The sequence below is a fragment of the Fundulus heteroclitus genome, chromosome 22, assembly GCF_011125445.2.
Source record: "Fundulus heteroclitus isolate FHET01 chromosome 22, MU-UCD_Fhet_4.1, whole genome shotgun sequence".
Lineage (NCBI taxonomy): Eukaryota > Metazoa > Chordata > Actinopteri > Cyprinodontiformes > Fundulidae > Fundulus > Fundulus heteroclitus.
The window spans coordinates 635,168-651,456 of NC_046382.1; the positions used below are offsets into that span (position 1 = coordinate 635,168).

General features: G+C 43.9%; 1 protein-coding gene across 4 annotated transcripts in view; it reads left to right on the plus strand.

Annotated features, from left to right (window-relative positions):
• Positions 1-16,289, plus strand: part of LOC105917600 (echinoderm microtubule-associated protein-like 6) — a 64,016-nt gene that overhangs the window by 44,185 nt on the left and 3,542 nt on the right. Inside the window, exons 26-43 of one of the 4 annotated variants that reach the window (XM_036126306.1) lie at positions 90-178; positions 2,100-2,276; positions 4,055-4,271; positions 4,351-4,477; positions 6,306-6,314; positions 7,657-7,735; positions 7,826-7,955; positions 8,168-8,266; positions 9,622-9,642; positions 9,994-10,167; positions 12,503-12,711; positions 12,794-12,951; positions 13,258-13,372; positions 13,456-13,644; positions 14,100-14,272; positions 14,394-14,556; positions 15,517-15,620; positions 15,717-15,870. In XM_036126306.1, the coding sequence (XP_035982199.1) occupies positions 90-178; positions 2,100-2,276; positions 4,055-4,271; positions 4,351-4,477; positions 6,306-6,314; positions 7,657-7,735; positions 7,826-7,955; positions 8,168-8,266; positions 9,622-9,642; positions 9,994-10,167; positions 12,503-12,711; positions 12,794-12,951; positions 13,258-13,372; positions 13,456-13,644; positions 14,100-14,272; positions 14,394-14,556; positions 15,517-15,620; positions 15,717-15,870 (2,387 nt within the window). The remainder of the gene's footprint in view (positions 1-89; positions 179-2,099; positions 2,277-4,054; positions 4,272-4,350; positions 4,478-6,305; positions 6,315-7,656; positions 7,736-7,825; positions 7,956-8,167; positions 8,267-9,621; positions 9,643-9,993; positions 10,168-12,502; positions 12,712-12,793; positions 12,952-13,257; positions 13,373-13,455; positions 13,645-14,099; positions 14,273-14,393; positions 14,557-15,516; positions 15,621-15,716; positions 15,871-16,289) is intronic. The other 3 variants (XM_036126308.1, XM_036126307.1, XM_036126309.1) reach the window with 3 other exon arrangements.

Sequence of the window (16,289 nt, forward strand, 5' to 3'; positions counted from 1 at the left end):
CAATCAAGAACCAATCAGCTGTGACCTGCTCCCAGTGTTTGGCTTAAAGTTGCTGATGTTTCACAGCAACCTTTGTCCACATGTTGCAGGCAAACTGCTGCAGGTCAACACCGGAGCCAAGGAGCAGCTTTTCTTTGAAGCCCCCAGAGGAAGACGACAAAGCATCCAGAACTCTGAGGTCTGTGTCTCAGGGAGCCGGCCGGACCGCTGCAGCAGGAATGTGGGGGTCATCTGGGGTCATCTGGGGTCATCCGGGGTCATCTGGAGTCATCTGGAGTCATCTGGGGTCATGTGGGGTAATTTGCTGTAGTCAGCGTGTAACCAGCAGGGTAGACGGATACAATCATGTCTCAGCTTCCTGTTCTCAGTGGGGTCCAGTGCTGAGAAACGAATCATAGCAGCTGATTTAATATTTAAAAATTATGCAATCTGACAGACAAAAATATGTGTGTTCTGTGCAAATTCTAATATTTTAAAGACAAAAATGAAAAAAACAAATGAAGAATAGCATAATTGTAAAACAAATTTTGGTAGAATTGAAACTTAAAACTTGAAAGCAGTACTTAGAGCAGTTAATGTATACACATTATGTCAGCACAGTGCAAAGTACTTCCAATGTACCTCCAAATACATACAAAGCTCAGCAGATTACTTTAAAATAATTTTAAAATTACAAAGACTGTGAACAAATACGAAGTCTCACTTTAACATAAACTCCTGTTTTTTTTTTCTCTGGTGCATTTTTGATTAAAACAAATCAGTTTTTTTATTCATGAAGTTACTGACAGCAGGTAGAGTAGCCAGAAACTTTACTTAAAGATATACTATGCAACCGGGGTTGATTTTCCAGTGAGGCTCCCCCCAGAGGGTGAAAGTAAAAGTGCACTGTCATAAAGATGCTCAGCTGTTCTGGTTTCTCCATCAAGCCAGGCGCGGTTGTTTTGAGCTTAGCAGACAGGCGAACGCAACGAAAAGTGGAAAAAACGGCAGTACAAACAATGACTAACACAGTGAAGGTATGAACATCAAGCTTCCCGCAGCGCTATCTTGGCGTGGCGGCCGCCTCGCCAAGCCGCGGCCGCCTCGCCAGTTTTTTTATTATTATTATTATTATTATTATTATTATTATATATTTTTTTTTTATGTTGGCAAGACGCTACCGCCGCCGCCTCGCTGCAGCCGCCGCGGTAGCGTCTCGCCAACATAAAAAAAAAAAAAAATAAAAATAAAACTCAATATGCTTGCATGTTTATTTGACGTTAACACGCGGTTCTTTGTTGTTGCTTTCGCGCGTGCATATAGTGAATGGCAGGGCAAAAACACATGGAGTTCTCGCCGTAAAGCAAGACTTCTGTGTGTGCGGGCCGTGAGCTCTTGCAATTGCAAGTGCGGTATTTCCCCCACAGACCACCAGGGCGGCCGAGAAAACCTTTGTTCGACCTGAAATGACTCATTTAATCATCCAAAATGGTATGGAACATATTAATTAACTGAAAAATGTTGCATAGTATGCCTTTAAGTAAGAGCAACAATACTTGAATAATAATAATAATATGACTCCAGTAAAAGTAAAAAAGTACAGTGCAGTAAAACTACTCCTAAAAGTACATCTAGTTGAAAAAGTTACTCCAGTAAATATAAATTGAGTAAATGTAACTAGTTACTACCCACCTCTGTCCCTAAGGAGTGTGTTGAATGTAGAGGACATGTTTTAGATATGAATATGTGTTGCAATGACAGATAACGATAATAAAGATGATTATTTCGTTATTGTGAAAACTGTGGCTGCCCTTTATAACAAGGTTCTTGGACAGAACAGTTTGATATATTTAACTTGAAATCCTCTGTCTGGGTTTTCTACAGAAGAGCGTCCACCTCAGCTGTGAGGAATATATAGATCTTAAATATTAGAATGTGATCCCTTCCTCTGATCTTAGGTCAGAGAAACTCAGTCTAAGATGAAAACCAGTGAACCCAATCAGAGTAAAGCCACCATGTTTTCTTCATCTCGTCTTTGATGGAGAGCAGAAATGAATGACATCTGTTCTAGTTAACATCAGTTAAGGAGCTCTCTGTGTTATCCCCCCGTGTGTCTGCAGCTGGAGCGGACCGAGTGGTCCAGTTGGACCTGTGTTCTGGGTTCCAGCTGTGAGGGAATCTGGCCGACTCACAGCGACATCACCGACGTCAACGCAGCGTCTCTGACCAGAGACCGGACGCTGCTCGCCACCGGAGACGACTTTGGCTTCCTCAAAGTGTTCAGCTACCCCGTCAGAGTATGATGGAGGGAGGGAGGGAGGGGGGAGGGAGGGATGGAGGGGGGGAGTGGAGGGGGGGAGGGAGGGATGGAGGGATAGATGAATGGATTGATGGAGGGATGATGGATGGATAAATGATGGATGGATGGATAAATGGTGAATGGATGGATGGATGGATGGATGGATGGATGGATGGATGGATGGATGGATGGATGGATGGAGGGATGGATGATGGATGGAGGGAGGGAGGGAGGGATGGAGGGATGGAGGGAGGGATGGGTGAATGAATGAATGGATGAATAGATGGATAACTGATGAATGAATGGATGAATGAATGAATGGATGATGAATGGATGAATGAAAAAATGGATGGATGAATGAATGGATGGATGGATGGATGATTGGATGATAGAAGAATGGATGAATGACTGATGAATGGATGATGGATGATAGATGAGTGGATAGATGATGGATGGATGAATGGATGATAGATAAATGGATGGATGATTGATGAATGGATGAATGAATGGATGGATGATGGATGGATGGCTAAATGAATAGATGGATGGATGGATGGATGGATGGATGGATGGATGGATGGCTGAATGGATGGATGGATGGGTGGATGGATGAATGAATGAATGAATGGATGGATGGGTGAATGAATGAATGAATGGATGGATGATGGATGGATGGCTAAATGAATAGATGGATGGATGGATGGCTGGATGAATGGATGGATGGATGGGTGGATGGATGAATGAATGGATGAATGGATGGATGGATGAATGGATGGTTGATGAATGGATGAATGAATGGATGAATGAATCAAGGAATTAATAAATGAATGAATGGATGGATGGGTGAATGAATGAATGGATGAATACATGGATAACTGATGAATGAATGAATGGATGAATGAATGGATGATGAATGGATGAATGAAAGAATGAATGGATGATAAATGGATGAATGAAAGAATGAATGGATGATAGAAGAATGGATGGATGACTGATGAATGGATGATGGATGATAGATGAGTGGATAGATGATGAATGGATGATGGATAAATGGATGGATGATTGATGAATGAATGGATGGATGATGGATGGATGGCTAAATGAATAGATGGATGGATGGATGGATGGGTAGATAAATGGATGATGGATGGATGATGGATGGATGGCTGAATGAATGGATGGATGGGTGGGTGGATGGATGAATGAATGGATGAATGAATGGATGGATGGGTGAATGAATGAATGAATAGATGGATAACTGATGAATGAATGAATGGATGAATGAATGAATGGATGAATGAATGGATGAATGAATGGATGAATGAATGGATGAATGAAAGAATTAATGGATGATAAATGGATGAATGAAAGAATGAATGGATGAATGAATGGATGGATGGATGGATGATTGGATGATAGAAGAATGGATGAATGACTGATGAATGGATGATGGATGATAGATGGGTGGATAGATGATGGATGGATGAATGGATGATGGATGACTGGATGGATGATTGATGAATGGATGAATGAATGGATGGATGATGGATGGATGGCTAAATGAATAGATGGATTGATGGATGGATGGATGGATAATGGATGGATGGCTGGATGAATGGATGGATGGGTGGATTGATGAATGAATGGATGAATGAATGAATGAATGAATGAATGAATGGATGAATTAATGGATGAATGAATGAATGGATGAAGGAATGAATGGATGAATGAATGAATGGATGAATGGTCCTCAGGTGCTGTCTCCTCCTCCATCAGGGTCAGTACGCCCGGTTTAAGCGGTACGTGGGACACAGCGCTCAGGTGACCAACGCCCGCTGGGCTCAGGATGACTCCGCCCTGCTGACGGTGGGCGGAGCCGACACGGCTCTGATGATCTGGGCCAGGGAGCGAGGAGGATGGATCCACAGGGAGCTGGATCCTCCTCCAGCTGTGGACAGCGAGGAGTCTGAGGACGACGTGGAGGAGGATGGAGGTCTGCAGCTGTTCTCTGGAACATCTCAGCATCGTCTCATTAACATCTAAAGTCTGAGTGTGTTGTTGTTGTTTTTAAGGTTATGACAGTGATGTTGCCAGAGAGAAGACGGTGGATTACGTCAGTAAAATGTACGCCGTCAGCATCAGAGAGATGAGAGGAAGCAAACCTCACCAGCAGCAGAGGGAGCTGTCTGCTGAGGAGAGGTAGGAGCCCAGAGAGTCAGGCTGCTCCACACAGCACGGTCCTGACTCAGTGTGAGGACGCTGCAGACGACCTGACTGCGCAGCAGGAGAGCAGATTCAGCAGATTTAGCTTCTGACAGGCAAACAGATCAGAAAGTTAGAATCCAGCTGGAGTCCAGACGCACAACCTGGATGAAGCTCCTGAAAAATGAGTTCTCATGTGAACTCTTCACGTGAAATTAATGGACTGTTTCTACCTGAGTCTAAAAGGCTCCAGGCGCAGTGGTAGCCGTGTTGCTTCACAGCAAGAAGGTCCCGGGTTCAAATCCTATGCACTGGAACTAAACTAGAGGGGGAACCAGCTTTTAATAACCCCCCCCCCCCCCCACACTCCTTGCTGTGTTGGGTCAGTGGTTCCAGCTGATGTGCATCCATGTGTTCTTCTGTTTGCATTCTCTGCATGGTTCCTGCATGGTTCCTGCATGGTTCCTGCATGGTTCCTGCATGTCTGTGACTTTGACTGATACAGAAACCTGTCTGCTGTTTTTACTCCGTTAACATGCTAACAGAACGCTGCTTTACCCCAACGCTCATCAAAGGTTCCTTAAAGTTCCTTAAAATCCATCCTGATGGTCGACTCTGTCAGAGTCTCAGTGATGTTAGAACCTCAGGAAACCATGAAGTGCTGAAACCTTTGGAACTGGATCCTTTAAAGCAGCTCAGCAGAACTCTGTGATGGTTATCTGAACATCCACTTCTAAACACGTCTGATTGATAAAGTCAAGTCTACCTTTTATAAATTTGACTACAACGTTTTTCTTTCTTTACTGTATTTGTGTTCCCAACAAGCAACCTGGTCTTTTACACATCAACCATTTTCTTACACCTTTCTGCTGCTATCTGAGAACATCTGTGACTAAAATATTTATTCACCATTCCTCCATTTTCCATCCAGCTCATATTTGGACCCCAGATTCTGGACGGGATCTAAATTTAGCATTCTGGTCCACTTTAGTCATTTTGGGATGTTTTCCTGTGGTGCAAATGTCTCAAACGTTCCTCTCCTTCTGCTCTCCCACCACAGCAACCAAAGTCATATTCTTGAAAAAATTAATTTTTAGGTTCCTGCACTGAAAAAGACTTCCCGTACTTCTCGCTGCTCTCTTATTGTCTGTGTTGAGTTTTAATGTGCTCTGGAGGCAGGATGCTGTCAGATGACTATAACCTGATACTTCCTGTTCAAATGCTTTTCAGACAGAGAAGTCCAATAAGATTCAACTTAAATCTCTTTGTCACTGTTTTAAATTGTATTTTTAATCCATAAAATCGATTTTCTTCCAGTTCTCTTGATTGGCAAATATTAGCTTTAGCTTTTCAAAGATATTTTAACATGACACAGTTTTGTAGCATGTGTTTTAGCTCCAAATCAACATTAGTTCTAAATGAAAAGTGACTGAGCCACAACTTACACATAAAAAAGTTAATGTTAAAAATGTTAAAGTTATTTAACATTTTATTTACCCAAATTAGGCAACCAGCTGAATGTCTAATCATAATGGTCATAATGTTATGCCTGGCAGATGTGAGAGTAAATCATCATGTGATCAGAGCTTAATGAGCAGAATGGGGGGGGGGGGGGGGGGTAGCATGGTAGCTTTTTGTTAGCATGTAGCTGTAGCCACAGCCAGACACATGGTTGTTTCTCAAAGGCATGGAGCCCGTGTGTGTGTGTGTGTGTGTGTGTGTGTGTGTGTGTGTGTGTGTGTGTGTGTGTGAGTGTGTGATATTAAAGTTGTTACTGCAGCTGCAAGAGTGACTTGTACCTCACCTCTGTCCCTCTGCTGTCCAGGGGATCCAGGTAATACCTGTCCACCTGTCCACCTGTCCATCCATCTGTCTCTGTCTGCCTGGGGAATGAACGTGATCATCATGTGTTCATCACTGAGGGACATTCAGGTCCCTGATAGTGATCCAGCAAGAGATCTAAAGAGTAAAATCTGTAATGCTGTCAGACCAGAATACTTAATGAGTCTTGTCAGGTCTGGGCTCCTTGGTCTTAGTCCCTAACCCTGAAACAACAGCAGGACCCTCCCTCCACCAGGGGGAGTAACGTCCAGCTGCTGTGGGAGTCAGGAGGCACAGGTAGGCAGGGGTTGGAGCGAGCCGAGTCCTCGTTTCAGGACGTCTCCATGGGACACAGAATATCAGCTGCCTAGTGAAGGTTGCACCTACCAACTAGACATGGTTGGACTAACCTTCACACACAGGTGTCTGATAAGGTCCTCCTGGATTCCTGCCTGCTGAGTATGTTCCTCAAGAAGGAGACCATGGCAAAGATTCAGAACTTGTTTGGAGAACCTTGATCTCCCTTCTGGTCTGGAAATGTCTCAGGATGAGCTGAGTGTTGCCATGGGACGCTGATGCCTGGGTTCCCCCCCTGGTGGGGACACTCTCGGGACCCACTCTGATAAAATGAGGATGGGTGGATATAACCAGCAATCAGAGCTTCTGTGCAGTTCAAGTAACAAGTTTCTTGTGTTTAGTAGCTCAGTAGTAATTTAAAGGTATACTATGCAACCGGGGTTGATTTTCCAGCGAGGCTCCCCCCAGAGGGAGAAAGTAAAAGTGCACTGTCATAAAGATGCTCAGCTGTTCTGGTTTCTCCATCAAGCCAGGCGCGGTTATTTTGAGCTTAGCAGACAGGCGAACGCAACGAAAAGTGGAAAAAACGGCAGTACAAACAATGACTAACACAGTGAAGGTATGAACATCAAGCTTCCCGCAGCGCTATCTTGGCGAGCAAGTACGGTATTTTCCCCACAGACCACCAGGGCGGCCGAGAAAACCTTTGTTCGACCTGAAATGACTCATTTAATCATCCAAAACGGTATGGAACACATTAATTAACAGAAAAATGTTGCATAGTATGCCTTTAATAACCGTAGAACAGGTTTAATCCCATCGTCACTGTCACAGACGGATGTCTCGTCTGCTTCTGTAAACATTTCTCTGAACTGAACCCACAGCAGGTTTGTCTCCATCGTCTTACATCTGTCATACGGTCTCACGCTGGCATAGTTAAGATTAATCTCATCTGTCGCTGACATGCATTTACTGCCTTTGGACCGGTCCTATATTAAGTGTTTCTGCAGCTTATTGTTTTACTGTTTCTGTGATAAACCATCTGATTGATGCGTTAGGCCTCCGGTGAGTCGAGCAGCACCGCAGCCAGAGAAACTCCAGAAGAACAACGTGTCCAAGAAAAAGAGACTGGTCGAGGTCTGTCTCTCTGGGCTTCAGGTTGGACCTCTCACGCTGTTTACCCTCATCTTCATCTTCATCATTCTCCGCCCTGTTGTCTGTCTGCAGGACCTGGTGTTGGACCACGTCTTTGGTTTCAGGGGCTTTGACTGTCGGAATAACCTGCACTACCTCAACGACGGCTCTGACATCGTCTATCACACTGCTGCCACTGCCATCGTCCACAGTCTCAGCAACGGTACCCACAATTCTCCGTTCTCAGATTCTGTGGGGGGTCAGCTCAGATATTTCAGTTCTTCTATAATCATAAGTTCAGATTTTGCATGAAAACAAACCTATTTTTACTGATTTTATTATTTAAACGTCCCTGCATTCATTAAAGTTTTGACGAAATAAGTTACACCTGTGCAGAAAGGTGTTCTCCATTAAGTTCCTCTTTCTGCTCTGCAGGAACTCAGAGTTTCTACCTGGAACACACCGATGACATCCTGTGTCTGACCGTCAACCAGCATCCAAAATACAAAAACGTCATTGCGACCGGACAGATCGGTACGCTCCGCCCTAATCTACATGTGTGAGAAATGTACGGGTCTCTGCATGGCTATGTGTTACTCTACTAACTCATCCTAACTGAACTAGCCCTGCTTCTATCTCCTCTGCTTATTGGTGATTTTATTTCTACTGACAGGATAGAGCAACAGAAAACAAGCTTTAAACTTTGAGCTCTACTCAAACTAGGAAGCAGGAAAGTAGTTTGTTGTTCAAATAGTTGTTTTTAATGATTGGCAGAAATTCATGGTTCAGATGAACCTGATGCTCTATTTTCCACTCAGATGTCTGTTGGAGACACCTTTACATTGTTGCTGAGATCACAATGTTATTTCACACAATCAACAGGTAGAGTTGAGTATCATCTGCATATATGTTAACCCATGCCTGGTTTATGTTGGGAGAAAAACAATGGGAGATGTGTTAAACCACCTTTTTATCAGCGGTGAGCTGATGGGCCTTCTGTTTCCTGGTGATGCCTGATGATACCCAACACCTTCAGACCACCACCACTACACACACAGGATGCATTTGTAACTGCACACCTTTTCAGCTCTACAAAAGTGACATTTCTGACTTAACTTAGTTAAATTATATTTTCAGCTTGGATTAATTTGTGGTAAACTGACAGCTGATGTTTCTATAGTGGCAGCTAGCAGTAAAAATTCACCATAACAAACCCCCACAGACTGTCTGCAGTTCAAACAAAAGTCTCAGCAGCATAATTTATTTGGTCATCCCTGCAGAGGAAAAAAGAAAAGCTGTGACTTGAAGAGGCAGCATGGAGACCACACCCAGCACCAGCCTCGGGAAGGGAAGCTCAGTTCAATGAGACAAACCACACAACCCAGTAAACCTGCTTTAGAATAAACAACAGAGCATAAATTTTTAATCAGCATCGCTGCTGGAACTGAATCATTTGGATGAATCGGATAATGTGGTGTCTATTTTCCCTTCCTAAAAGTACCATAATGATGCCAAAAATGCCTTAATAAATACCATCGACTGAGATGATGGGCACAGAGAGACACCCAGGTGACTTTAGAGTGAGCGCTGATGGGTAAGAATCAGAAATACTTTAATAATCCCAGAGGGAAATTACTGAAGGAGGCCTGAGGGAGAAATGAAGGCCACTGTCAGGCATCCAGAGCAGAAGCTTTCAGACGGAGCACATCTGGTTAATATGAGGTTCACAGTAGATGAAAAGCAAGCCTTGTTTAGCTGCTTGTGGTCAGGAGGAATGGACTGAGTCCGCTCACATTTCCAGCTTCATGAAGCAACTCATGGCAGGTTTTTATTTGTTTATGTGTGTTTTGGCTGGCCTTTGTTGCCTCATCGCGCTCACAACACGGCAGGTGACATCAGTGAAATCCCAGGTAAAATAATCAGCAATCCGCCGCCTTTCCCATCTCAGCAAACACCCAGAAACCCAGAGACCACCCGCTGGTGGATTACAGTCAGAACACTTTAAGAACATTTCCTTATTTTAATTCAAACCTAATCTTATAATAAAGGTTGATATTTTCAGAGGATGAGCCTCCTTTAGGTTTGGTATAATGTGTTCTGCTCAGCTGGTGCTGGTTCTGGCCTGGTTCTCAGGGTGTTTGCCAGCTGCTCTCATCCTCTAACTGTTCGGTTTGTTCTGAGACTTTGCTCATAGTTTCCTGTTGTTAAAGGTGACCTCGTTTAAAGCTGACATCACATCCTGTGTGCTCTTCCACATGCAGGCACCAATCCGTCTATCCACGTCTGGGATGCGATGAGCAAGCAGACTCTGTCCATCCTCCGCTCGCCGCACACCAAAGGAGTCGGCTACGTCAACTTCAGCGCCACGGGGAAGCTGCTGCTGTCGGTCGGAGTCGAACCTGAACACACCATCACCGTGTGGCGCTGGCAGGAAGGTCTGATTGATTTTACCGCCGACCGTTAAGGAAAATCAAAGTCATACTGACACAGAATCTATTGTCACTGTACCTGGCTGGCCTCTCCAGTGTAACATCCATCCATCTACCGTATGTACCCACTGTTCTGTGTATGAATGGGGGGCGGGGGGGGGGGGGTACGTATTTGCACCAGTCTGTGGGTGAGAGGCAGGGATATCCTGCACAGTTACAGGTACACTCAGCCTTTTAAGCAGTACGTTAACATAGTGATCAACAAGTTTAATGGTGACAATCAAAACTGGTTGCTCACATGTAAAAGAGGACCATCAGCCTACCAACCGATCGTTACCGCTCTGATGGCCACTTACTGAGAAGCACCAGGACAGAAAAGCACTAAACCTTCTATTGCATAGTAACAGTGGAGATGGCCAGACATTGGTCCTGTTTCAGATTAGCGTAAAACCTCCACACAAGTCCTACAAATAAAATGGGCTGAATGTCAGGAGCATCTCTGTCATCTTATTTCAAGTTCAGTATATCTAATTATGTTACTTTAGTGGTCAAAATACTGATTCCCATTGGCAGATAATATTATTTACCTGTTCAAATAAAGGACAAATGCACTCATTCCAAGAAAGTCTGACTTGAATTCCCTTTTTGCAGTGGAGGCTGGGAAACTGGTTTATTTACCCACTTCTATAGCCTGGCTAGTCTGTCTGTCCTCCATCCTCAGTTTGTCCTCGTTGAGACGGTTCGCTTGTTATGAACACTGGGATGTTTTATGAACTGGGACACATCCAACAGGAAACTCTAATCTTTAACACATTGTGTTGACTGTGGGTGATGTTAGCTTGACAAAAAGTAGGGCATACATGAAACAATAATAATAAAATAAATCGTTATTGTTATAGCCTAACCAGCCTGGAGAAAAGTAATATAGAAATGGAGAAATATTTTAAATTATTCATAGAGAAGTAATGCAACCTGTCCAGGGTGGTTTGGTAGGTATGCCGCCTCTCTACCAGATGGGCACCAGCCCCCTGTAATGCTTCTTATATGAGTAAACTTTTAAAAACAAGATAGAAGAAAAAGGAGGAGGACATATAGATGTAGAAATATTGTAAAATATATGCATATAAAGTGAAATTGCATAAAATATTTTATTTAAAAATGCTGTCATTTATCTTACATAATTTGATCAATTTCCTTTTTGTAATATCCATCCATCTTCTGACCCACTAATAATCCCTCATGGGGTGGCGGGGGTGCTGGTGTCTATCTCCAGTGTTCACTGGGCGAGAGGCGGGGTTCACCCTGGACAGGTCCTTTCTGTAATACTTTTAGATTTTTCTTTTCTCATTAGTTTATTGTTAATATGCAGTTTTCTTATCTTTCACTAGTAAAATATATTGTTATTTATTTTATTTGATGATTCTATAAAAATATAATCATGCACAAATAGGAAAGTTATCAATATATTTGCTCACACAGGGTTAATAAACATTTAATAAAAACCAGGATTGCAAAAATGCTACTGAAATTGAACATTAAACTTTGGTTATTTAACCATTGAATATGAACTTTTCCTAGATTCTCTCTACCTTTTTTATGTTTACATCATATACATAGTTATTAATTCACCAAATCAATGGTTAAAAACTAAAATAAGAGAAGCGGTAAATGTGTTTGCTTACAAAATTTAATTAAAGATATCTAATCAAGTGTAACAAAAGCAGATTTAAGAAAATCTATATTTTTCTGTGAGTATTTCACCATTTATTAATATTTATCACCATTTCTTAATCTTTATCACCATTTATTAATATTTATCACCATATATTAATGTTTATCACCATTTACTAATGTTTATAACCATTTACTAATGTTTATAACCATTTATTAATGTTTATCACCATTTCTTAATCTTTATCACCATTTCTTAATCTTTATCACCACTTCTTAATCTTTATCACCATTTATTAATGTTTATCACCATTTCTTAATCTTTATCACCATTTATTAATATTTATCACCATATATTAATGTTTATCACCATTTACTAATGTTTATAACCATTTACTAATGTTTATAACCATTTATTAATGTTTATCACCATTTATTATTGTTTATCACCATTTATTATTGTTTATCACCATTTCTTAATCTTTATCACCATTTATTAATATTTATCACCATATATTAATGTTTATCACCATTTATTAATATTTATCACCATATATTAATGTTTATCACCATTTACTAATCTTTATCACCATTTCTTAATGTTTATTCCTGTATTTTGTGCCGTGCCTCCTCACTGCTCCTCTGAGTTAAGCGGTCGGGTCTCTTTCAGGCTCCAGGCTCTGCAGTAAGGCTGGACACCCTGACCGGATCTTCGTGGTGGAGTTCAGGCCGGACTCAGACTCCCAGTTTGTTTCTGTGGGAATCAAGCATGTGAAGTTCTGGACTCTGGCTGGAGGGGCTCTGATGTACAGGAAAGGGGTGGTGGGGACGGTGGAGGACGGCCGCATGCAGACCATGCTGTCCGTGGCCTTTGGTGCTGTGAGTTCTCCGCTGTTTCATTTTAAAACACATCTTTTCTCTCTGGAGGAGCTTTCCGCCTGATTTCACTGTGAATTTACAGAATAACCTGACGTTTACCGGCGCCATCAACGGGGACGTGTACGTGTGGCGAGATCACTTCCTGCTGAGGGTGGTGGCCAAGGCTCACACAGGGCCGGTGTTCGCCATGTACACCACGCTGAGAGACGGACTCATCGTCACTGGAGGGAAGGAGCGGCCGTGAGTGAAGCGCCGAACGACCTGCTTTAGCTTTTAACTCAGAGAGAAGCCAGCAATGCTTTACTTTGGTTTTAAAGCTAAACCTGAATGATGTGGGCCTGGAACGGTTCTCCTGAGGAACTCCAGAGCTCCTTCTCTGTGATTAAAGAACCAGTTAGTCCTTCAGCACCAGATCTTTCCAGGTTCTTGGTGAATAAACAGAAATCTGTCAACTTCCTGTCACACCAAAACCTGCTGTTTAAATTCAGATGGAGCTTGCAGCTGCTGTCAGAATGTGAAATGTTTTTTTCTGGATCTGTCCATCAGGACGAAGGAGGGTGGAGCGGTGAAGCTCTGGGATCAGGAGATGAAGCGCTGTCGGGCCTTCCAGCTGGAGACGGGTCAGCAGGTGGAGTGTGTCCGATCCGTCTGCAGAGGAAAGGTTAGAACCCTCCGTTCTCATCCCCGTCCTTCTCCTCATCCTGTTGGTCCTTCCTCACGCCCTCTCCTCTTCCTCGCCCTCAGGGAAAGATCCTGGTGGGCACCAAGGATGGGGAGATCCTGGAGGTTGGGGAGAAGAACGCAGCATCCAACCTGCTGCTGGACAGCCACGCCCGGGGGGGGATCTGGGGTCTGGCTGCTCATCCGGTCAAAGAGCTCTGCATCACCGCCAGCGACGACGCCACCATCAGGCTGTGGGACCTCAGCGACAAGGTGAGACGGGGTGAAGACGTGTGTCCCCCCCCCCCCCCCCCCCCACCCCCATAATGTTGGAGCGCAGCAGATCTGCTCATTTCTCTGGCTTTTTAGGAACCGGTGGAGCTTTTTGTTCAGATTCAATGATGATAAAGCCAAAATTAATCCATCATCCTACAGGGGAGCAGCAGATTTTTATTTATTAATTTACCAAATCCAAGGAAAAACTTCTGTTTTCATGACTGTCATTGTTTTGCATGTCCATTTATTAGTGTAGTTGTAATGTTGGTTCAAAATTTTTCTGTGAATTTGGACAGAAATTCCTTTAAAAACAGCAGATTTGTTTCTCTCAGAAACAATTTCTTTAAAACTAAAACGGTATTTTGTTAATTATCAGATGGATTTTTGTACAACGGATGAACTGCTTCATGCTGTGATCTCGATGACGTCTAAGCGTTCCTCTCTGTGCTCAGAAACTGCTGAACAAAGTGTGCGTCAGCCACGCCGCCCGCTGCGTCAGCTACAGCTCAGACGGGGAGATGCTGGGGGTGGGGATGAAGAACGGAGAGTTCCTCCTCCTCCTCTCTAACTCCCTGAAGATGTGGGCCAAGAAACGAGACCGCTGCGCCAGCCTCCAGGACCTCCGGTAGGAGATTAAAGCAGGTTTAGAACTGAATGAAGGTTCTGCTGGAGGCAAATCTAAGGGCCTAAAACAGACCAAGCTGTGTTCACCTCTCTGTTTCTGGCTTCTTGGGTTTTGGGTGCAGCTTCAGTCCTGACCGGCGGCTGCTGGCCGTCGGCTCGGTGGAGAACACGGTGGACGTGTACGACATGAGCGGTGGACCGAGTCTGAACCGGCTGGTTTACTGCAGCGACGTTCCTGCTTTCATCCTGCAGCTGGACTTCTCTGCAGACAGCTGCTACATTCAGGTACGGACACGGCCAGGGTCCTCAGCAGAGCGTTCGCTGCCAAAATTACATGGTGGTGATCAGGCTGACGTTTAGTTTAATGGCTCATTGCTGACATCTGGGACCCTTTACCGCAGGGTTCCCATCACTGTATTATCCATAAACTGGCTGGACACCTGACCCAAATAATGAGCTGCTGCTTGACGTGTTAAAGTCTGCTAACATGTGGAGAAAAACATGCAACCCTCTTTATTCACACGATAAAGATAAAGATGAATAAGATGAACAAAAGCCTTGTTCAGAGGAACTTCCCCAGGCAGACAAGAAAAAGGAATTGTTAAATGTCCTGTAGTTGTAGAACGCTTTAACCTGAAAGTGCTACATTGAGTCATTCACACCCTGATGGTGGTGAGCTACATCATAGCCACAGCTGCCCTGGGGCAGACTGACAGAAGCAGCAGGAAGGTCAGGTAGAGTCAACGACTGAGACGGTCAGAGTGGGTTTTGAACCGGCAACCCACTGGTTACAGGCTGAAGATATAAAAACTGAAGCAATGAGACAACAACCCAGTAAACCTGTCAATATAACGCAGTCCAGAAGTGCAGGTGAGAACCCTGAGGAGTCTGCCTCAGCTGCTGCTGCTTCATGCTTTAGACGTCTGCAAAGATCCAAGCTTCTATCAGACGGCCAGGCGATAAGAAACTCTGCCGTCACAGAGGCTTGTCTGTACCTGTTCACTGGAAACTGTTCAGCAGGAACAATCCAGCAGTTTGCATACGAAACATTCACTCAGGAGGAGCTGCAAGTCATTAAGTCCATGCAACCTGCTGGCTTCAGTTAGACAGGAAACCTTTAACCAAACTGTCTGTATGATTTGATTTAATTACCTTTAAGAGCCTTCAGATGACATGTTGTGAATTGGTGTTATATTAACAATATAACATAAAAGAATTGAAACCTGCTGTCTGTGATGCCTTCAGGTGTCAACCGGAGCCTACCAGCGGCTGGTATTTGAGGTTCCTTCAGGGAAGCTGCTGAGTGATCAGAACACCATCGACAGAATCACCTGGGCCACATGGACCAGGTAACCCACCGCTCACCTGAGCGGACCTGTTGTTAACGTCTACAGCCGCTCCCCCGCTGCTTCTCTGAGGCTGCTCTCCATCTGTCTCTCCCTCAGCATTCTGGGAGATGAAGTTCTGGGAATCTGGCCCCGAAACGCCGACAAAGCTGACGTGATCTGTGCGTGTGTGTCTCACGCCGGCCTGAATGTGGTCAGCGGGGATGACTTTGGATTGGTCAAACTGTTTGACTTCCCCTGCATGGAGAAATTTGTGAGTTTCTGTTTCGAGTAAAGCTTACCAATAAAAGGAATCAAGCATCATCACAGTATAGATTTTAAAATCATTAAAGTCTTTATGGATATTTAGTAGCATTTCCTTTTCCATGAGGCGTTCATTTAAACTGTCCGACAGTAATATGTTTGGTTTATTAAATGGGCTACAGAGTGATGTACGTTACTGGCTGAGAGGGAAGGATGGACAATCTGGAATGGAGCGCGCTGCTCCCACAGTCAGAGCTCGACCAGCAGGTCTGCTCATTTTCCCTTTCTTTGTGTCTGGATGAAAACAGACAGCTGCTGCACCTCCATCCAGGATCCCAGACAACATCTGGATCAGGGAAAACCTGAGAGAAACTGCCCTGAGAAGAACTAATGAGCCTAACTCACAATGGTTCCTCCAGATGATTATAG